The sequence below is a fragment of the Lynx rufus genome, unplaced genomic scaffold, assembly GCF_022079265.1.
Source record: "Lynx rufus isolate CCGP_SWC_20201006 ecotype Redwood Valley unplaced genomic scaffold, mLynRuf1.p SCAF_18, whole genome shotgun sequence".
Classification (NCBI taxonomy): domain Eukaryota; kingdom Metazoa; phylum Chordata; class Mammalia; order Carnivora; family Felidae; genus Lynx; species Lynx rufus.
Window position 1 is genome coordinate 5,261,252 of NW_025814832.1, and position 21,189 is coordinate 5,282,440.

Sequence of the window (21,189 nt, forward strand, 5' to 3'; positions counted from 1 at the left end):
AGGGGGAAGGATTAATCGGGAATGACCTGTTCAGATGATTTCTGGAAGGCTGGATCTGAAGGAGTGAGACTAACAGCCAACACATAGTGGGTGCCAGACCTCTGGCTGGGCGCTTTATATGTGCTGGAATGTTCACAGTCATTTGTGAGGAAGGCACTGTTATTATGGCCACTTTACAGAAAATGCAGGCCTAGAGGGGGTAACATGCCCTGCCAATGTTGCATAGCTATTAAGTGGTGGCATCAGGAGTCTAACCTAACCCCGGCAATCTGGCTCTGGAGTCCCTGGATGACCATGCTACGGGCAGGGGCCGCCGAGGAGGGTGTTGCAGTCATTTGACTGACCGCTGAAGGGACCCTGAATTAGATCAATATCCATAGAGATGGAGAGAGATAGGTGAAGTTGAGATTTTTAAGAGGGAATCTTTCTGGGGCTGGTGGCTGATGAGGTGGTTGGAGACAGGGAGGAGTCGAGGCTGAAGCCCTGGTCCACAGCCTGAATGTTGGGGTGGGAAGGGGTGCTGTCACTGGGCTTGGGAACCCAAGTTGGATCAGGGTGGGAGCTAGGGGGAGGTGGTGAGTTCAGGTTGAGATCTGCTATGGTGTGGGACAGCTTTCTTGAAGGAGGCGACTGGGAGGACAGAAAATTCAGGCACTGAGACCAGGAGGCGAATGCAGGCTGGAGATGGTGATCCTTGGAGGTCATTGGCCACAAGACAATTGCAGAGGCTGCAATGGTGGCTGAGCTATGGGGCGCCCAACTGGCACCACTGGTGTTTAGTGAGCAGGAGGCAGGAACGCTAAATGTCCTCCAATCAATGGAGTGCTCCATGCAAATAGTCCACACCTCCCAACAAAGGGTCACTGAATGGGAGTGTGTAACCCTAGGCAAGGCCATTGAGTGTTTGAGAACAGGGCAAAGGGAGAGGAATCCATGATGGAGAAAGGAAGAGCAGCCAGACAGGGGGGAAGAGAAGCCTATTTTGTAGTAAGATATGTTAGAAGCTAAGGGAAGAAAGACTTTTACCAAGAAGTGAGTGGTCAGGAATTGTCAGTTGTCCCAAAAGTGAGGAAGGGGCCTGGGGTGGGGTGGGGGGTGGCTTGCAGATGAAGCTGTGTAGGTATACAAAGTATTTGGAGTTGGAGGTGCTGTTGATGGGGTTAAAAAGCTACAGAGAAGCTATAGCAAGCAAGAGGGACTTTCAGACCTACAGCTGTTAGAAAGAGGACTCTCCACCACTACCCTGGTAACAGTCTTCACTGTGCCTGCTAAGTCGATCTGGGTTGAGGTTCTGGATTGGGCTGAGGTCCTCATCCCTGACACGGGTAGCAGTTTAGCACTTACCCTGAGAGGGCCTGGAGGAGCTCAGATGAGAGAAGTCTTGGCCCCCTGCCTCCTTTTAAGCCTTCTTGTCTCTGGCACTCGTCCTGCTGCTAATGGTTCCTGGCATTTGGTTCTGCACTCGGTTCCTGGCACTTTCCCGAGGAACCTAGAGGATCCCCAGGAAGAAGAAGGAGGGAGAAGATAGGGTGGGGGTGGGTCTAGTCCTGGCTCTGATGATGATGAGCTGTTGACCCTGCCAGGGCTGGGCCTCAGATTCCATTTCTCTGAAGTGGGCCAGAATTCTTTGTTTTGACTCTTCAGGAATGTCATGGGAACCCCATTACTGGCTTGAGCAAGAAAGCCCAAGAGACCCACCATTCATGCTGACCCAGGCTGGTCTGGGTGAAGCACGTTGGGGCTGCCAAACCCACCGCAAGATATTAAGATGCTTCCCTTCCAGTTGGTGAAGAGCTGCTATCTCAAGTCCCTAGTGCCTTCTTCCCTCTCCTGGCCCCTCCCCTTAAGAGCCACCCTCCATCCCTCATCACCCTGCAACTAAAGCAAGGGTGCTTTACCTTTCTGTGTGTCATAGACCCCTTTGTTATCGTCTGCTGAAGCCTACAGACAATAAGCGTTGTTTTTTTTTTTTATGAGTACAAAATATATGGCAATCCTAAACACAACACACTATATAATAGAAATCTATATATCTATTCTGCAATACCTGTAATATAACATGAAAACATCTGTGATTTCTAATCTGCGATTTCTCTACCTTACATGACAAAGTCACAGATTCCACTAAAGCTATTGTGGTTTGTTGTGGACATTTGTAATTGAGGGAAATACTACATTTGAGGTAGAGATGAATGAAAATGAAGGTATAATTTCTTCATCCAATTTGATAAGCCCATGAATTCTAACCAGTTTTAGAACCTGTATGTTTAGCAACCCCCCTCCCCCCCGCCCCTGGGCAAAAAAAAAAAAAAAAGTTAACTCCTGGCAAACGGGGCGCTTCCAGACCCTACATCCACTCAGCTCAAATGAGTGAACGGTTCGTGTGAGGTGACCAGCAGGGGGCAGCATATGAATGGGAGTGTGCGGCTCAGCTCAGAGTGGCTACAGCCCAGGTTTAAAAGAAGGGCCAGTCTGGTTCCAAACAAAAACACAAGACCCCAGATCCTGTTTGCCACCTGCCTTACTCGGGTGGTTCCCAGCTCACTAGTAGGTGTGCTAAAGGGGCCCATGGGACAAAGGTCTGAGTACCTCTGGAGATGTCCTCTGCTTACCACCTAGGATGGAAGTGTAGCGTAGGGGGCTTCACCCCTTTCCTTCACAGCCAGGGCTGGGCTGGGGCAGGTGCACTGGCTGGCCATGCCTCCCCGCACTCGACACCCTATCCTTGCCATCCTGGACACAGGCTTAGAGCCTCTTAGGGAGGGTGCCGCTGTGGGGTGGGGCTCTATTATGGTATCTCTACAGAGCTGTCCTCTGGGGCAAGCAAGTGGTACTGCCTGGCTCCTGGAAGAACTTTCCAAGCCTTGAGGTTCATGTATGTGCTTTTGTCTCCCACACCTATCCTGTCCCTGTTCAGGCAGAGCGTGGGGCTTCCTCTTAGGCTGTCCTTTGGTGACAGCAGCCCACCAAGGTGGCACCCGGGAGGTGAGTCTGAAGTGTGACTGAGGGGGCCCCTTACCCTCCAGAGATCACCGTCCAGGGCCAGCAGTGTGAATAGAACCAGACTGTGCTCCATTCATGTCACCTGTGGAACCCAGAGCTCCAGCCAGGGAAAGATGGCGGCAGGAAGGCACAGGCTGGATGGGGAAGTGACCCCTTCTTGTGTGAGGAGATGGGAGCGTTCGAGGAGGGAAGCGGTCACAGTAGGACGGGGTTTAGGGGGAGGGAATCCTCTTCCTCCTTGTGGGCAGGTCAGCTGCTTCCTTGCATCCTTTTGACAGTTCTCCTGGGAAGAGGCCCCACTGTCCTGCCCTCTCATCCTCCCCAGGCTGATCAGGAAGTCCTCCTAGATGTCTCACTGTTTAGATTTGGAAACTTGACAGCAAAGAACGAGAGTCAGGGTGACAACACAAACCCAGGGCATCGACAATTAGTGAGGCCTGGCCTTTCTGTCCAGGGAGGGGAAATCCAGAAATGAAGCCTCGGGAGCCAAGACTACAAGGCATTTGCTTTATTGTTCCAGGTCAGGGGATAATGGCAGGCCATCGAGGGATCTGCTTGTGCCTAACTGAGCCCAGGAAAACCTCTGGGGGTTCTTGTCACCCCCAGGCCTCCAGGGTAGGCAGAAGCTCCCACTTGGTGTGGGTTGGGCTCTCTGGTAGGGCATGGCGGGCAGCCTGGACACACCCCCTAGCTCCAGGGACATCCTGGGTCTGCCAAGCAGAGAGAGGGGAGCGTGGGTGCTCACTCCCCACCCTGTCAGCCTGCATCAGGCTTCCCTTCCCTGAAAGGAAGAGACTGCCCGGGACAGTTGGAAGTAATTAGTAAGTTAGGACCTAAACTACATGAATTTCTTACAGAAGGGGTGAGATTGTAGTGATCTGGAGGGGCCCTTCCTGCACCCAGGGCTGGGAAGAGAGGACACTTTTAAGTTTCCAAGGGCAAGGACTTTTCCAAACACTTTGTGTCAGAATTGGGCTCAGTTTGGTCCTGGGGTGGACGCTGCCCCTCCTGTGTGTCCTTCTGGGGGAGGTCGGACAGAGTGTTTACTGAGGATGGGCAGAGCCTGGCAGAGTGGGGGCTGCTACTCAGCCAGTGGGGGACCCACAGACAACTTGGGGAGAGGCCCCATCCCTACTCCTCCTTGACAGGCTGCTGGGATGAAGTTGGGAGAATAAATACAGGGGGCTTCTGGGAGAGAACATGCTAGGAGGGGCCACGCCTGCAGAAAATGTGGACATCAGAATAGGGCTTCAGGGTGGTCTTGGGCCTGGCATGAGGACCCTGAGCCCTCAGCTCTCAGCTGCCCCAGGAATGGAGCAGCCAGGCTCTCAGTGGTGTAATTCTGATTCCTCTGGGTAGAAGGTATGTGGGTGGGTGTATGTCTGAAAGACTGTGTGTGTGTGTGTGTGTGTGTGTGTGGTGCATATGCATGTACACATTAACGCAGAAGCGCTTAAGTGGGGATGAGTGTGAGCTAAGGAGAGTGTTTTTGGTTTTTTTGTTTTTTTCCCAGACACTGGGTCTTCAGGGACCCTGAGTGAGGAGCTGGCTTGCTCAGCTGGCGGAAATGTGTGAGGGGCAGCATCGTGGGTGGTGTCTTCTTCACCCCCCGGCTGCCAGCTAACAAACAGTTGGCTTAGTGGCACAGGGGGCAGGGATGGTTTTCCTTCCTTGACCTTTAAGGTGAGCCCGACGTGGGCGGCCAGCTGGGACTTCCAGGCCACATAAAGGCTTCTGGGTGTGGCTCACGCGAGGGCCATGGGCTTGGAGCTGGGGCTGAGGTACACAGAGGGGCCAGCGGGGGCCGTGGGGGGTGTGGGCTCCAGCTCCATGAAGGCCGAGTAGAGGGTGGTGAGGTGCAGGTCACCCAAAGCCCCGGAGCCTCCACCGCCTGGTGGTGCCACGTCGCCACTCCCACTGCCTGTCTCTGCCAGACAGGGCCCAGGTGGGAAGCAATGGGGTGGTGGCAGAGGTGGTGGCATTGAAGATGATGTCGGGGACGAGGTCACCAGTACCAAGGGATCAAGGGCCAAGCTGTCATCCTTCAGCTGTTCCCACAGGTTTCCTAGGTGGTGGAGAGAACAGGTGTCACTGGGAGGTGCAAAGGAGCCCTGTCTGTCCCCTTGACCCCATGGCTCTCACATGCTAAAGAGAACAGGATTGGGGTAACCTTGGCTGGGGAGCAGCCCCTTGGCACTCGCTGTGTGACCCCAGGCAGTTGCCAGAACTCTCAGATTCCTCTGCTGTAGCCTAAATGATCTCTGGGGCTCTGTGTTTTGGAGGTCAGAGGAGGGAGAGTGGAGGAGTCAAGGACTTGAGAGCTGCCTATTGGAAGGCTGATACCTAACGCTGCGTACTCTGGAGCGAGCCTGCAGAGGGAGCCCCTGGAACTCTTCCCCCTGGCTCCTGCCCAGGCTCCCGAGGAAGGTGGTTACACAGCCAAGGCTAAGGATCTTCCAACAATGCACTGCAGGACCTGATGAGGTGGCTGGGCTCGGCTCTCTGGGCCTCCTCCACTGCAGGCCCAAGGGAGAGGAGCGGAGCCGGGAACACTGACCCTGGGGAGGAGACAATGCTGCCCCCCACCTCCTCTTGGTGTTGTGTGTCCTGCGTGCGTCACGGCAGGCCAGGGCCTGGCCTGGGTATCGGGGCTGTGGGGATGGAGGAAGGCGGCCGGACTAAACCCTGGACTGAACTTGGCTGCTTGGGTTCCAATCCTAACTCTCCTTCTTTCTAGCTAAGTGACCTTCAGTAAGTTACGTAACCTCAGCGTGCTTTTGTGAAATGGGTTTAACGGTCGCTCCTTCTTTAAAGGCCCAAATGACAGAGCACATGTAAAGCAACTCACACGATGCCTGATTGTTACTAGGGGCTCAGATGCGTGTCTATGGGAGCCCACATGTCTACGGCTTCCTCTGAGACTCCCACTTCTGGACAGGGCTGAGGATCTAGCTGTACGTTTCTAATGAGCTTCCCAAGACCTGGGCTGTCTCCCCACAGGACTGGGAGCTCTGCGAGGGCCAGCTGTCTCCACCTGCTTGTGGATGCCCCCTACCCCGGTGCGCCCAGAAGGTCTGAGGCCTGGGTCAGCACCCTCCTCCAAATGTCCTGTGGCCGGGACCAGGGCCTGGGCATGCACTGAAGTTTAGATTAGAACGGTTGGGCTTGGCCGCGAGCAGAGGTGGAGCAGGCAAGGTGGAATGGAATAGACAGAACCTCTCCGCAGACTCCTGTCCCCAAAGCTCTCCGGGACTGGCCTCGTTCTGAGGCCTTACATTCTTCCTGGGGGAAGAGCTCTTTCCTCCTTCTGTATTAAAAGATGAACTCTGAGAAAATGCAACCGCTTCTGGGGAATGTTCCGACTGTCATCTGCTCACCGTCAATATGGAATGGAACTTGGGCTCTTCCCCACCTACCCAGAGCTGAGGGTGGTTTGATGACGGGGTCAGTCGGAACATGTTCAGGGGCACCAGGAGGAGGGAGGTGGAGGCAAGGACCTTCCTCTTTGCCCCTTGGCATCCCTCGCCAGCTCGAGACTTGTCTGCTTCAACTGACCAGAAGCCTGGCAGCTCCGGGCTGCAGCCTGGAGAGTTGGAGGGGATGGGCCGTGCTGCCGGACGCACCTCTCCAGTCCTGTCCCACCTTCCCTTTCCCACCCCCAGCTCACCCTGGAAGTCAAAGTCGGTGAGAGAGGGGTTGATGGCATCCAGGTCAGTGCCAAGGTCTCCGTCTGGCAGCAGGGTGTCATGCATGGTCCTGGCCGGGGAAGGCTCAGCCAGCAGCTTGGCGCTGTGACTGGGCGGGGTGTTGGCAGGCAGAGGCGAGTCCTGGGGGGTGCCTGGCTGGGCCCGCAGCTCAAGGTGCCCATCTGGCTGTGGGAACAATGGCTGCGGAGGTCCAGGAGGGGCCAGGCCCGGTGAGAGGTGCGAATATGTCTGCCCGTAGCAGGAGGGCACGTGTCCTCCAAGTAGGTCCTGCAGGGGGTTCTTGCCAGGAATGGGGCCTGGGGCTGGGTGGATTGAATGCAGTGGCTGGGAGAGCCCAACTGGAGGTGCCAGGGGCCGGATGGGGCCTGAGCCTGCCAGCCCGGGGGGTGGGCAGCCCAGCAGTGGGGGGCCCAGCTTCTCCCTCTTCTCTCCAATGAGGCTGTCCAGCTCTTCTAAAAAGACCCAAGAGAGAGGGACATCATGAGACCTCCCTTTCCCCACAATCCCTCCCCAGCCTTGGAACCGCTCAGGCCCTCCCCTTACTGACAGGTTCGCTTTGCTCAACCTATTTAGCCTCCCTCCCTCCCTCTCTGTCTGCTAGTGGGTACGCCAGGCCCTCCCCCGCTCCCTTGCATTGCCCATTGGCCTCCCACCTGGCTTGGCCATGCTCTTGCGGACAGCAATAGGGTCTTTCCTCTTCCACTTCTGTAGCTCTTCCTGCATCTTGTCGATTTTGGCCGGATTGAGGGCCCACAGACAGCCCTTGCGAGAGGAACTTCCTGATTTGTTCTCCACCTTCTCAAAGCACTTGTTGAGAGACAGGTTGTGGCGAACAGAATTCTTCCAGCCGTCGGGCGCCGTCTGCCGGAGCGGAGCAAGACAAGAATTCAGGCCGGGGTCAAGTAGCCAGGGCGGGGTCTGGGCTCCGGGAAACTCTTCCTGCTCCCTCTGGGCACAGAACTGCCACCCGTCTGGATCTTGGCGTCCTCCTCGGCGCCCAGCCCATGCTTGGTACCCCCTTCCGTGGTGGGCAGGAATCTTGACTGCAAACTATTTTCGCTTAAAATCTGCCTTCATCCTGCTCCCACCTCTGGCGACCCTTCAGAGGATTCTTGAAGTGATTCATAAAGGGAGGGCCCGTTCCCTATCTGGAGTTGGGTCCTCGGGCCCATGCTGGGACCCCTCTGTGGACGGGGAACTCACTACTCAGGTCTTGGATGCCAGTTTTGGAATTAGGAGGAAGCTATGGAATGTTCCTTTCCTGGGTCTGCCTCATCCCTGCTGGGGCAAACTCAGAAGCAAAGAAAGAGGGGTGCGTTGCACACATGTGGCCTGAATATCTGGGTTTTGGTGACGGAGGGAGAGAGGGAGAGATTGGCTATGCATACGCACATGCGAGTGTCCCTGAATATGTCTCGCCGGTGTGAGCCTTCTCTTGGGTTGGTGGGCCGCGAATTCCCTTGAGCGTAAGGATGTGTGTGTGAGAAAGTCTCTCTGGGTGTGTGGGGGTACCCATGATTGCATGCGTGTGTGGGTGTGAGTGTTCACATGAGTGTGCCCGGGGGGGGGGCGTGCCCTGGTGGGGAGGCCAGCCCTCAGGTGGGGAGTGGGGGGGGCTCGTGCCAACAGAATAAACACCCATTAGGAGGCCCGGTCATGCCACCAGTGCGGTAATTGTGCTCAGGGAGGGTTGTAAAAACCATTAGGCTGACTCAGTTGGGTGAGAGGCGGTGGCGGGGGTGCCAGTGGGCACCCCCATCCTCCCCACCTCCAGCTCTGTTCCAGCCTCTGTGACGGTCCCGGGCCCAGCAGGGGCCAACTATGGGCAGGACATCTGCTCCAGCCAGCGGGGCCCCTATGCCCTTAGTCCCTGGTCCCTTTTCCCTTTCAGCTTGCAGTTTCTGGTTAATGAGGGGCGGCCACTCCCTCCTCCCCGGCTCACTTGCCCCAGGGAGCAGCCAGGCTGAATCACGCCCAGCAGAACTGGGTCCTGATGCCAGCGTCACGGCAAGTTGCTGGCAGGAGCTGCGGGAGCCTTTGTCAGGGGCAGCTGGCCTGGGACAGGGGGCTGGTTGAGATGACCCCCAAGGATCCCAGGGTCATAAGGGAGGATTCTGGAGCCACCAGACCAGCCAGCTGGGGATTTGCCTTCAACTCCCACGACGGTCCCTACTGAGAGTCGAGGTTGTGTCGCCTGATGGGCAGAGTTAATGGGCACTGGGCCCTTTTATGGGCCCATAAATCTGTGACTTTGGGATGCCAGGACAGCCCCCACCCCAGCCACTTCCTGTTTGGAAGAGGGATGGTCAGCACTAGCAATTATGTCCAGTGGATGGACACTTCCCCGGTCCCACATCCCTGACTCATGGGGTTACAGGACACCCACCTCAGCTGCCTTGGGCATGAGTGCTATGCACCCCAGGGTCCACCTTGTTCTTGCCCAGAAACATGACCTTCAAATGGAGAGTGAGAGATAAAGGGGGCAGAGGATCTTTGAACTAATTCCTTGGGCAGGTCAGAGGGGATCCGTCAGAGTTGGAAGGAATGTATGTGCCAACTGGTCCAACCTGACCATTTTACAGATTGGGAAACTGAGGTCCAGGGAAGAAAGGGCCTGGCCCTAGATCACACAGGAGGCAGTGACAGAGCTGACTCCAGCCCTGTCCCCTCATTAAGGGCCCTGCCCAGGTCACCCTATAGGGCTGGCTTCACCACCGGGGCCCGTCCCAGCCTCACAGATGCTTTCTCTCTGAAGTCAAATGTAAACTCGGGAGTGAGGGGGTGATGCAACTGGCTAAGAACAACAACTAGAACCAAAAACAACAAAAAAAAAAGCTGTTAGACCTCTTCACTCTTCAGCCCCATAAAACAGGGATTACACAGCTCCCAGGAAAAATAATTAAGCCAGGAAGATGAGATGCAGGGAGGGGCTGGGGGCCAGGCTGGGAGTTGGCAGGGAGGAATGGCTGAGAGGAACAGGGCAGGGCCCTCAATTCCCTCTCTCTAGCCTGGCCCCTGGAAGCCCTAGAGAAGGCCCTCCAGATCTACAGGGGTTAGGAAGAGTTTGGTCTCCAGACCGATTGGGATACAGGGGCAGCCCTGGATACTGGCTTTGATGCTTCTCAAATCCCAGAGACAACTCTCCCCGCTCTTCCTTTCTCTCCCAGAATCTCTGGCGGATGACCACACTTTGCCATTCCCGGCCAGACCACTCTGGCCATCTTGCCCGCTCATTTGATGGCAAGGCAGCAAGTATAAACTTGTCTGAATATCAGCTTCTAATTATCCCCAGGCAGGACCATTGGGAAGCCAGTGAAGCCAGGGATCACCTACTGGCAGGTGGAGATGAGCTCTGGACCCGGGCCTCAGCTCCTGCCTGCTGTCTGGTTAGCGGATGGGACTGTATCCCCCAGGATGTAGACCTTGGAGAAGGCATTCCTCACACACAAACTCTGGTCTCCCCTGCACCCACCCTGGAAGAAGAGGTCTATGCTGGAGGGTCTGGGGGTGGGGGGGGGTGGGCAGATGTGTGAAACCAAACAGCTTGAGGCAACAACGGCTCCCCCTGCTGTGTGACATTGAGCAGGTGGATCACCCTTTCTGATGTGTTTGCCCCTCTGGAGAGAAGGACGTCTGTCCTGCCTCTATGGAGGGAGTCTGGTAGAGCCCTCAGAAGCCCCTTGAGTGGGTGACAGGACCTAGATACTGTACAGGTAAGCCACTCAGTTCCCTGGAACTCTCGAAGACCGTGAAGCCCACACCCCGCTTTCTGGCAGAACTGTAGCTGAGCCTGCCGCCCACAGAGGCAGATCTTAATCTCTCCCTGGAAGGCAATGGGTCCTGTGGTCCCAGCATCCCATGCCACCTTGGCTGGCTAGCTCTTACCCAAATTCCTTTAGCCCTACAGCAGCCTGGGGGCAGGGGTGGGGAAAGGCTCTCATTTCTTCCCAAGGTGTCTCTCCCCACTTGGGGTAGGTGGATGTTTCTGGAAGCCTGTCAGGACGGACATGTCCACTTTCCAGCAGCCTAAGGACTGACTCCAGCCTGCTGTGTAACCTTGTGTGAGTGGCTTGAGCTCTCTGCTCCTTACACGGAAGTCTGACCTTTTGACATGGAGACCAGGGGAAGCGTGGAGGAAGTGGGGCAAACCCTCTCCTGGCTTTCGTTCTAACCCTTGTTCCACCTTCCAACGGAAGCCTCTGGCTCCAGAGAGGCCTGGCCTGCCCAGGACCTGGGGATGGCGGGAATGGGGTGGATCTTGGGCTCACCTTGAAGTAAGGAAAGTGCTCCGTCATGAAATTGTAGATCTCGCTGACAGGAAGGCTCCCGGTTTTACTGTTCTTAAGGGCCATGAAGATGAGGATGCTGAAGGCAGAGAAAGCCTTGAGTTTGAACTTGGGAGCAGGCTGGGAGTCTCCCCGTCACCACCCCACCTGCCCCGGCAAGAGTGGTGGAGGGAGGAACCTGCCGCAGATTTAGGTGAGAGGCTCTATGAGGTTGGAAAGAGAAAGGATGAGGACGTGTCCGCTGAAGCCAGGAATTACGGCTATACGAGGGTCTTGTGGAATCTTGAGAGCCCTGGGTTGTAATCCTGGCTTGGCCATTCACTAGCTATGTGACCTTGGGTGAGTGCCTTAACCTCTCTGAGCCTCAGTTTCCTCAGCTTTGAAGTAAAAAAAATGTAATAGCTACCTCAGAGTTGTGACGATTAAGGATGATGCCTAGAACATAGAAGGCACTCATTAAATGGAAGTTGTCATTACCAGTCAGCCCTCAGCCAATCGCACACTGAATGTTGGATAGTAAGGGAGGGAACTGAGGTTCCTTGAGCCCCTGCCCCTGCAATGTGCCAGGCATATTCTCTCACTTAATCCTTCCAAAGGCCTGAATATTGCTGTCCCCCCGCCCCCACTTTTTTTTTTTTTAAACAGATGAATAAACAGGCTCAGAGAGGTCAGATAACTTGCCTGAGGTTTCACATCCTCTAGAAACCCACGGGGTATGACTTCCCTCCTCTGGCATCACCTTATACCTTGAGGATTCCATGCCTCAGCTTCTCCACTCTTCCTCTCACCCACTCCCTTCCACCACAGGGGTGCTGGGAAACATACCTGTAGGAGTAGATGGGTTTTGGGAAGAGAGGCTGGTGCCCGTCGGTGCTGGCCTGGGGTGCGATCCGCTGGTATGGATAGTGTGAGGAGCCCAGGTATGGTATGGGGTAGCTGCCGCCACCTGGTGAGTACTGTAGAGGTCAAAGGGGGCAGAATGGTTGCCATGGTAACCAGTCTTTCCCAAGGTGGGGGTGATCCCCTCCCCGCCCCACTCATATACATCCAGAGAGGGAGCTGAAGCCAGACTCTTCTCTCCCTGGTCATGGGCTCCAACAGCAGAACGATCTGAGGGGGCTGGCCAAGGGTGTGGACATCTGAGGGGCTCTGAGGTGATCCACGTTCCCAAATTCGGGGTCTCAGAGCCCTCAAAGCTTCCCCCCCCCCTCCTGGCTTCTTTCCTCTCCTGCCATCTAGGTGCTCTGGTTGCCATGGTGATGGGCGAGCAGCCTGGCAGGGCTAGAGAGTGTGAGGGCCTCCAGGCCTCCCCTGGAATTTCCCGGAACGGCTGGGCCGGAAGCAGGGTGTCCAGCCTGGGCATTCGTTTGCTGGGCACTGCCACGTTTTATGAGTTTCAGTGGCTCTTTGAAAGGGCAGGTCATGGTGGTGGGCCGGTGGGGGTAGGAGGTGGTTTTACGGCAAAGGGAGTGGCTGCGGTGCCAGGGGTGGCGTTTTATGGGGGCCATGGGGGTGGGAGACTCTGACTCCCCCATCAGCTCCAGGCTGAAGTGCTCTTTCCAGGTCACCCGAGAGACACTTAGTGCCTGAGTCACCCTCTCTGCAGGCTCCATAAAGGCCTGGGTGCGGCCATCTTGTTGGAGGGGGGTGCGGAATGCAGAAAGCATCAAAGCAAGGCTGGGCATGGTGAGGCCATTTAAGGTCTGGCAGCCCCTGAACCATGCTGTGGCTCAGTCCTTGATGGTCTAGGCTGCCTCAGGGACACCCCCTACCCCGGGGCCAGACCTTGAGCCTCAGGATGGCTTTAGCCTCTCCAGCTAGGCTCCTCATGGCAGCGAGGGTGACCCCTCTTGTGCTCCCTCCGCTTCCCTCTGTCTCTTTCTTTCCCCCCACAAAGCAAGCAGTCTGACCACCTCCCCACTCCCCCCCACGTGCCTGCCTCCCTGGCTTGGCCAAGATCAGGGCCAAAGCCAAAGAGCTGGGAGTAGAACCTGCTCCACAGGCAGGGCCTGTCTCAGTGCCAGGCTGCAGGTGGATGGAGCTGGGGCGCTGGGCAGTCACTTGCTCCGTCTTGCCCAGCGACTCCTGGGAGCTGCCTGGCTGCTCTGGGGCTCTTTTCTGCCTCTTTTTAAAAGCCTGCATCCCATGCCAATGTGGGACAAATACTTGGCATCCTATACAGGTCCAAATCAAGGAGGCTGGGCAGTGGGGTGGGGAAGGGGGGGAAGGACCAAAGATGAGGGGGTCTTGGAGCCCTCCAGGTGGGAAGGCCGCCTAACTCCATACCCGGTCCCACCCTATTGAGGTGAAAGGGAAGTTTGGAGCCAAGGTTACATAGCGAGACAGTGGCTGACCCAGACGGGAGCCCATTGTTTTCTTTCTGCTCCGTCTTGTGTGTCACCCCACATGACCCTTTTCTCTCTGCCCCTGTCTTTGGCCCTCCTCCTCCCTCCCTTCTTGGTTCACATCTGGGCCCTGTCCCACGACAGGCCCCATTCGCTTTTCAGAGACTCTCAGAGGAACCCCACCTACTCCTAGAGAAGGGCAATGGCTTCCTTCCTTCCCCATGAACCCCTGTCCCCCCAGCCCCGGTGGCCTGGCCCGAGGTCCAGGGTCCTGCTGCCTCCACCTGCCCATCCAGGTGTGCACACCCACAACACACGCCTGCCCACCTCACACCACATAATATCCTGAGGCCCCAGGGAAGCATGCCCACGTGTCCCTGACCCACCTGGTGGAAGGGGGGCTGGGAGGGACAGTACATGTGCTGCAAGGGGGGCTGGTAACAGTACATCCCAGGACCAGTCTCCAAAGCTGAGGGCTTGACCTTGACTTCTGATCCCTGCTGGAAGAAAAAACAGATGACCAGGCTGGGCCTTAGTTTTCTTCCTCCCGCTCTTCTGTGGCTTGAAACTTAACACAAATGCAGCCTCTACTCTGCCTCCCCCAAAGCTTATTCCTAGAGAACAAAGAGAGGACAGAGAAGGTCAGGGGTTTTCCTGAGGGAGCTCAGCAAGTTAGTGGTGGAGCTGGGGCCGGAGTCGACAGCACTCGCCACCCCCCACCTCACTTCAGGTAAGAGGCAGAGGCTGGGCTGTCCAGAGGAGTTGGGTCACAGTGAAGGTGGGTAGGGTCAGAGACCTCCCTGGAATGGCACAAGGATACAGCGTATGAGTCCACTCATCAAGCCTGGTTTGGGGCCTGCTTGCGTTCAGAGTTGCTAGCCTCTCAGAGCGGGTCTGTGAAGGACATCTGGAAAAGGCCACTGCTCTAGGATTCCCATCGCAGAGCCATATTTAGGAGAGCACAGGAAGTGGCCGGACAGGTTGGTCCGGCTCATGACCCCAAGCTCTGTACTTCCTCCTCGGCAAAGCATAAGGGAGCTCCAGCAGGCTCTTTGGAGGGGGCTAGTGAGTCCTCTCCGCTCTATCTTCTGGCCACCCTCAACTCAAAGCAGCTGGTCTGCTTGAGCCCCATGGCACACTTTCAACCCCGGCACAGGGAACCTGTCTTGAGCTGCTGCCAGTGGTGGTGGCCAGACTCTGGCTTCCCAGCGGTTGTGAGCTCCACAGGGAGCCCCCAGAGTCTAGCACAATCTCTACCCTGAGTAGGGCCAGAAAGCGTGCACAGCTAGTCCTGGAAGGCGAACCAGGCCAGGAGGAGGTGGACCACTCTTCCTGGGTTATCAGGGGCCTTGGGAGCCAGCATCTGGGCCCAGAGGGTCAAGTTCAACGGTTAGCTCTTTCTGGATGTGCCCTGGGGTTGCTGATGCAGAGATAGCCATAATCATAGAATCTCAGGCCTGGAAGGGCCAAGAGCACTATGTCCAACCTCCTCATTTGGAAGATGATGGGGCTGAGCCCACTGAGGGGAAGTGATGTGTCCAAGGTCACCCAGTGAATCGACAAGCTAGCTGGTTCTCTGGGCCTGAGCTCCTCTCCACTGTGCAGGGAGTAAGGGAGTAGCCTCAAATCAGCCTCACAGGGCAAGGGACACCTTGGGCAAGTCACTTGGCCTCTATGGAACCTCAGTTTCTTCACCTACAAAACGAGGGTAGTGAGGAGTCTTTAGAGGGTTGTTGTGAGGATTAAATGGACCACTTGAAAGAAAAGATCTAGGGGCGCCTGGGTGGCGCAGTCGGTTGGGCGTCCGACTTCAGCCAGGTCACGATCTCGCGGTCCGTGAGTTCGAGCCCCGCGTCGGGCTCTGGGCTGATGGCTCAGAGCCTGGAGCCTGTTTCCGATTCTGTGTCTCCCTCTCTCTCTGCCCCTCTCCCGTTCATGCTCTGTCTCTCTCTGTCCCAAAAATAAATAAACGTTGAAAAAAAAAATTAAAAAAAAAAAAAAAAGAAAAGATCTGGCACAGCAAGCAGGGGCTGGCATTGAGTGGACATTTGGGAGGCAGAAGCTAACATGATGGTGTCCTCACCACGAGTTGCTGTCGTGTTCAATGGGCCTGAGGAAAGGCCATCAAAGGGCCCCAGAACCAAGGCTCTTGACTTGGCCACAGCTGGTAGGTACCCAAGCCCTTCTCTGTCTTCCAAGTCTAGGAATCAGGCTTTGTTGGGGGTGGCTTGGGGATGGAATGGGAGCCTGTTAGAAAGCAAGAGGTGAGGAGAGCTGGTGGGCATCTGGAGAAGGCACAACCCAGGCTGAGGCCACTCAGTGCTCACTATCTCAGGGATCTCCAAACCTCCCTTTAGATTTCCTCTGCCCAAGGCAACAAGCCTATAAAGCAGGTCCTCATAACCATACTTTTCAGATGAGGACCAGAGAGGTTAAGTGACTAGCCCAAGATCATACAGCTTGTGGGTATGGCTGTGAAAGGGATATGTTGGTTGACCTTCCAAGGTGCTTTCAAGGTATTTCTATGAATATACCCAGGCCCCATTGTGGGCAAAGAATGGGGCCTGGAAAGTCCTTTGAGAAGACTTAAGCCCTCTCTCAAGACTCTATGCTGATGCTAGAGAGGAGAACATTGTGCTCCGTGGCTTATCCCCAAACCCTTTCTCTTGCCGTCTGGAATGTGTTTTCCTTCTCACATTTGCATATGGGCAGGTAGGTCTGGCTGGGGATTCTTGACACTTAGGCAAACAGAGAAGTCACACACTGGAATCCTGACTCAGGAGCCTCTGGGAAGCTGCCAGCTTCCTTAGCCTGATCTCCCCCACCTTGCCCTCTCCATGCCAGGCCAGGTCAGCATCCCCTCCCCAGCTGACCTGGAGGCCAGAATGAAGCCGAGACCCCAACTTTCTGAACTTGTCGCTTCCCTGGCATAAACTGACCCTGAGTGGAAAAGTCTGGAAAGGGAAGGCGGAGTTTGATCTCAGGGCTTCTGGGAACTAGGACAGGAGTAGGTGGGATGCCCAGCGGCCACTGGTACTCACCAGGACTTGGGGGCTGTGCTCCTGGCTGGGGTAGGGGAGTCCGTTGCACCAGGCCTCTGCCGAGAAGCCAGGCAGGAAGGCCTCAGCCTCCCCCACATCCACGGGGATCTCCTCGAAGGTCTCCAGTGCCCCCGGGGTCTTAAAGGAGTGTCCATCGAGGGCCAGGGCGGTCTGGGCCTCAGGGAAGACGTCTTCATGGAAATGCCGCTTGTATGGGTGGAAAGGCCCATGGCCGCCCTTGAGGAAGCGCCCAGGGCTGCTTGCTGGGCCCTCCTCAAAGCCGAAGCTGGGGAACTTGTCTGAGGGTGAGAGCCGGAAGGGGCCCGGGCCAGGGCCGGCTGGGCAGTGGACTTGCTCAGGGCCAGGTGACGCGACACTGGGACTCTGTGGGGGCAGTGAGGATGCCCTCTCTGGGGGGCCGTCGGGCACAAATGATGAGCAGCTGAAGCCGGCAAGCTTCTGGGGTGGACAGAGGGTAGAGAGCCTGTGAGTGGATGCTGGACCAGGACCCTGCCCTGTGCTAGGGTAAAGGGGTCTGTGGCTGAGCTCCGGGGGCTCCCAAACGATGGAGGAGACATAGCCTGCTTTTGGAAGCCCTCGTCTGTGAGGGTACGCTGCTCTTAGATCTGAGGTGCCCTGAGTCAGATGGATATATACAGCCTTGCCCCGGGAAAGCCCCAGATGGAAGGGAGAACCAGAGGCCTCTATCGAACACTTCTGGATCTTGGAGTCACTGGGTACTCGTTCGCTGGTGGAAGGGACAAGGCAGACCCCGGGAGGGCTCTGGGGGTGGGGCCTAGGTGCCAGATACTCACGTTCTGTGGGGCAGGAGAGCCTGGAAGGCCCGGCGCCTGCATGAGGTCCCCCTGGGGCTCGCCCTCCAGTCTGGCGGGGCCGGGCAGCGTGGCGTCAGACTGCGGCGGGAGTAGCGACACCATCACCCGGTCCTGGCCTCGAAGAAAGCCGGCTGTGATGAGAGTGAGGACCAGGGTCCTGCGGTGACCGACCCCAAGTTCACCACCTCCCCACCCACCCCCTCCCTGGGCTGGGACCCTGACTCCCACCAGACATCCGGTGAGACACAGACAGACAGGCGGATAAACAGACAAAGTGAGAGAACATCAGAGATAGAAAGAAGCAGATAAACGAGAGGCAGAGGAAGAAAGCACAGAGAGAAGACTGGTGGAGACGGAACAAAACACACCAGGTAGGAAACCCCCCACCCCCACAGTCCCAGGAAGGAGAGTTGGCTGCTCGGGGGCTCAGTGGTAGATGGAGACCCTGCCTCCGGCCCCTGTCTCCCCAGTGCGGGACTGGGCTAGGTGACCGTGACAAGCAGTCTCTGCTCAGTGGCTGAGCAAGCAGGTGGTCCTGAGAGAAGGGGAGCTGGGGAGAGTGGGTCAAGCCCAGGCGGAGGGTGGGAGTGACCCTCACGCTGCAGGTGACCCAGCCCTCAGTAGAGGCTGGGCCTGTGGTGCCATTTCAGGGGCTGGCATGACCCTGAAAGTGTCAAGTGCCACCGGGGACTTGAGGTGACCCGGTTGCCTGGTGGCCCTGTGAGCCTGGCATGACGCCGGGCTGTAGCCACTGGCCCAATGTGCAGTGACGGGCCAGTGCTGTTTTCTCCTACCTCCTCCAAACTGCATCTCGTACCTGTGACCCTGTGAAGGCTACTGCCCCTCCCCCCCTTTTAAAATATTTTATTTTTAAATAATCTCTACACCCAGCGTGGGGCTCGAACTCACAGCTCTGAGATCAAGAGTCACATTCTCTACAGACCGAGCCAGCCAGGTGCCCCAGGCCACCGCCCTTTCTGAGCTTTGGTTTCACCATTTGAAAAACTAGGGGCTTGTACTGGATGATAGCGGAGGGCCCTTTCTGCTCAGACCTTCTAGAATTATAGCACTTTGTCCCCGGCACAGCCCAAGAGTTTGAGAGGACTCAGTTCCAAGCCTTTCCTTGCTCGCTGTGTCAGGGAAGCTCTCTGAGCTTGAACCCCATCATTTACAAAACACGGAGGGAGGTAGGGCCTCCCGCATGGAGATGCTGTAGTAAATGAAATCACGCATAGGAAGAATTTAACACAGTGCCTACCATATTGTAAGTGCTCAGTAGATGCCAGCTCTCGTTATTAATATCATTATCAGTACAGCCTTACTATTATCATCCTCAGCTCTTTGCTTTCCTTCTCCACCACCTGCAAAGGGCATTTCTTTTTGAATGTCCTCCTCTTTGCCAAGTAGTCTCCGACAAAGGCTGCCTTTTGCTGAGGACCTGCTCTGGGCTGGCTGCTGCGTAAACAGTTTGGAGAATTTTCTCACTGGTTTCTCAGAACAAACTTGTCAGGAAGGTACATCATTAACCTCGCTCTACAGATACGGAAACTGAGGCTCAGAAGGGTTACCTGACTTGCCCAAATCACATAGCTAATCCTTAATAGAGTAAGGATTCGAACCCAGGGGCGCCTGGGTGGCTCAGTCGGTTAAGCGTCCAACTTCGGCTCAAGTCATGATTTGCGGTCCATGAATTCGAGCCCCGTGTCCGGCTCTGTGCTGACAGCCCAGAGCCTGGAGCCTGCTTCAGATTCTGTGTCTCCCTCTCTCTCTCTCTGCCCCTCCCCTGCTCTCTCTCTCTCTCTCTCTCAAAAATAAACATTACAAAAAATTAAGGATTTGAACCCAGATCTGTTCGACTCTGGAGGCTGTACTCTTACGGTTTCATCATTTGGTGGGGGTCAGAGTGGGTGTGGGCCAAACAACAAGAAACGTGTGAGGTTTACACTTACCCCTCCCGTCCAAGACCTCTACCAGGCAGATCAGGATAACTGCATTTCCCAGGCCATGATCTCCTGGGAGCTCTGGGAGGGAGGGATGGCCCTGGTGGCCCCATGGTGCCCAGCCTAGGGTTGGCACACCTTTGGGGAATAAACTACCTCCTCTCTTTGATTGGGGGTAATGGGGATTAGGAAGGGAGGGCACTTGCCCCAAGTCCCTCAGGGGATCAGTGACAGAGGAGGCTACTAGCTGGGGTCCAGGTGGGGGCCTGGTGGGAGGCTCTCCCTCCCCTTCAAGAGTCTCTGCCGCCCCTTCTCCGTGTCCCGGCACCCTCTCACTCGGCAATGCTAAATGTGGCGTGACCAGGGAAGCGCCGAGCTGGCCGTAACTGGACACCACAGGGGAGCAGGCATGGGGCCCGAGGTGCCGGGCGGCCCATCTCTGGCTCCGCATGACCGCAGGCCTGGCCGCTGCTCCCCGGATAGCTCTGGGACAGCTGGGGCCTGCCTGCCACGCCTGGATCTGGCCCAGAGCCGCTTTCCCAAGCTGTTCTCCAGCACCTCCAGAGGCAAGGCCCCCGGGCTCTCCCTGCCTCTCCCGGCCCCTCCCCCCGCCCCCCCAGGTCTCAGGCTTGTAACCGGTGGTGGTCACCCCCTTCTCCAGAGGCAGAATTGTGCATGGTTACGACAGCAAGGGGGGTAGATTTGGTCTGTCTGGCCTGAGTTTGAGCCCCAGTTGTGTACCTGTGTAACTCTTTGCATCTTGCTCCTCTGATAAATGGAGCACGAGGACCTACCTCACAGGGTTGCTGTCATGAAGCTTAAGAGAGACGATGCGTGTAAGATGCCCGGCACATAGAACATGCTCAAGGACCTATGTCAGATGTGGCTGTGGCCTCTGACCCCAGACCCTAGCTTCCCGATGGTCTCAAATTTAGGCCTGGCAGGCTTGGGGACATGGGCTAATGAGCCCCAGTTGGCGGCTGCCCTTGCTCTTCTGAGACATGAACCTGAGGAGGCCTCTCGGAGCCGCAGCCTGGGCCGCGCCTCCTGCTGAGGGTCCGGCCTTCCCAGGAGGAGCCCTGCGGCCGCAGCTGCCTCACCCCCATCCTTATACAAGCCTCTATGTCCCCGGACATTATCTGTAGCCCTGTCTGACTTCCTGCATCTCAGACGCCCTGACTGAATGCTTTAGTTTACAGCCGTGACTTTTATACCTCCCCACCCCACCCCTCACCCTCCACCTCCAGGCCCCCAGGGACAGGATTAAAACTAAGGAGCGAGTACAGAGCTAGAGGCCCACCCCTCTATTTGCGCGAAGGATGCAGAAGCCCTCGAATGGTCCTCGGTGTGGGGCTTCCTCTGGGTTGGTTTTATAAGTGACGACTCCCGATTCAGTGGCACCCCCTTGGTTGCCTCAGCCCAAGCTCTGTTTTACGAATAAGGAAAGGAGGCCCAGAGAAGAGGTTAGGTGACTTGCCTAAGACCACACAGCCTCTACCAACTGCATTCAAAAGGGCCCTCCTGCCTCAGGGGCTGAGCAGTGGGGCTCTGATGGGTATATATGGGACGCTCTTGTCCAGCACAGGGAAGAGCTCGTTGTGGGGAGAGGGATGAAGCTGCCTTGGTCCCTGACCCCTCCCTGGGGTAGCCAGCATTGCCCCTGAAGTTGGACAATCTGGTTCAGAAGCTCTAGAGTCAGGATGGGGTTTGAGTCCAGTAACTGTGGGACTTTGGTTGAGCCAGTTGCTTAACCTCCTTCCTTGGGCCTCAGTTTCCTCATCTGTAAAAGAGGGCTGATAATACGTACCTCTCTGGAGGATTAGATGAAATATTGCTTGTAAATCGCTTAATGCATAGTACATGCTCAATAAAGAATGGCTATTATTAATAATTAGCAGTGGGACAGAGTTAATTTAAAGCATGAGCTGGGGGTGGGGTGGGGGAAGGAGAACAGAGGGAACTCCTCTTTCCTGCCTCCCACCTCGGTCTCCATGACTTCATCCTCCTGCATTGGCAGAGGCTAAACTTCCC

The 21,189-nt window shown here is 56.3% G+C and overlaps 1 protein-coding gene across 1 annotated transcript; it reads right to left on the reverse strand.

The window, feature by feature from the left end:
• Positions 1 to 4,748: 4,748 nt before the first annotated feature.
• FOXN1 (forkhead box N1) lies at positions 4,749 to 17,320 on the reverse strand. The gene is made up of 8 exons (XM_047080453.1): positions 17,198 to 17,320; positions 16,383 to 16,841; positions 13,728 to 13,838; positions 11,822 to 11,952; positions 10,979 to 11,075; positions 7,364 to 7,571; positions 6,671 to 7,162; positions 4,749 to 5,068 (listed from the first exon to the last, which is right to left on the reverse strand). The coding sequence occupies exons 1-8, from the start codon at positions 17,318 to 17,320 to the stop codon at positions 4,749 to 4,751; spliced, it is 1,941 nt and encodes a 646-aa protein (XP_046936409.1).
• Positions 17,321 to 21,189: the final 3,869 nt, after the last annotated feature.

Bases quoted from the DNA above. Each gene is read 5' to 3' on its own strand.
- FOXN1 (XM_047080453.1), bottom strand. From the start codon at position 17,320: ATGGTGTCGCTACTCCCGCCGCAGTCTGACGCCACGCTGCCCGGCCCC. The intron at 11,953-13,727 runs GTGGGTCAGGGA...TGACCTCTACAG, and splicing joins CCCAGCCCCCCTTCCACCAG to TACTCACCAGGTGGCGGCAG. The intron at 11,076-11,821 runs GTATGTTTCCCA...CTCTGCCTTCAG, and splicing joins AAACCCATCTACTCCTACAG to CATCCTCATCTTCATGGCCC.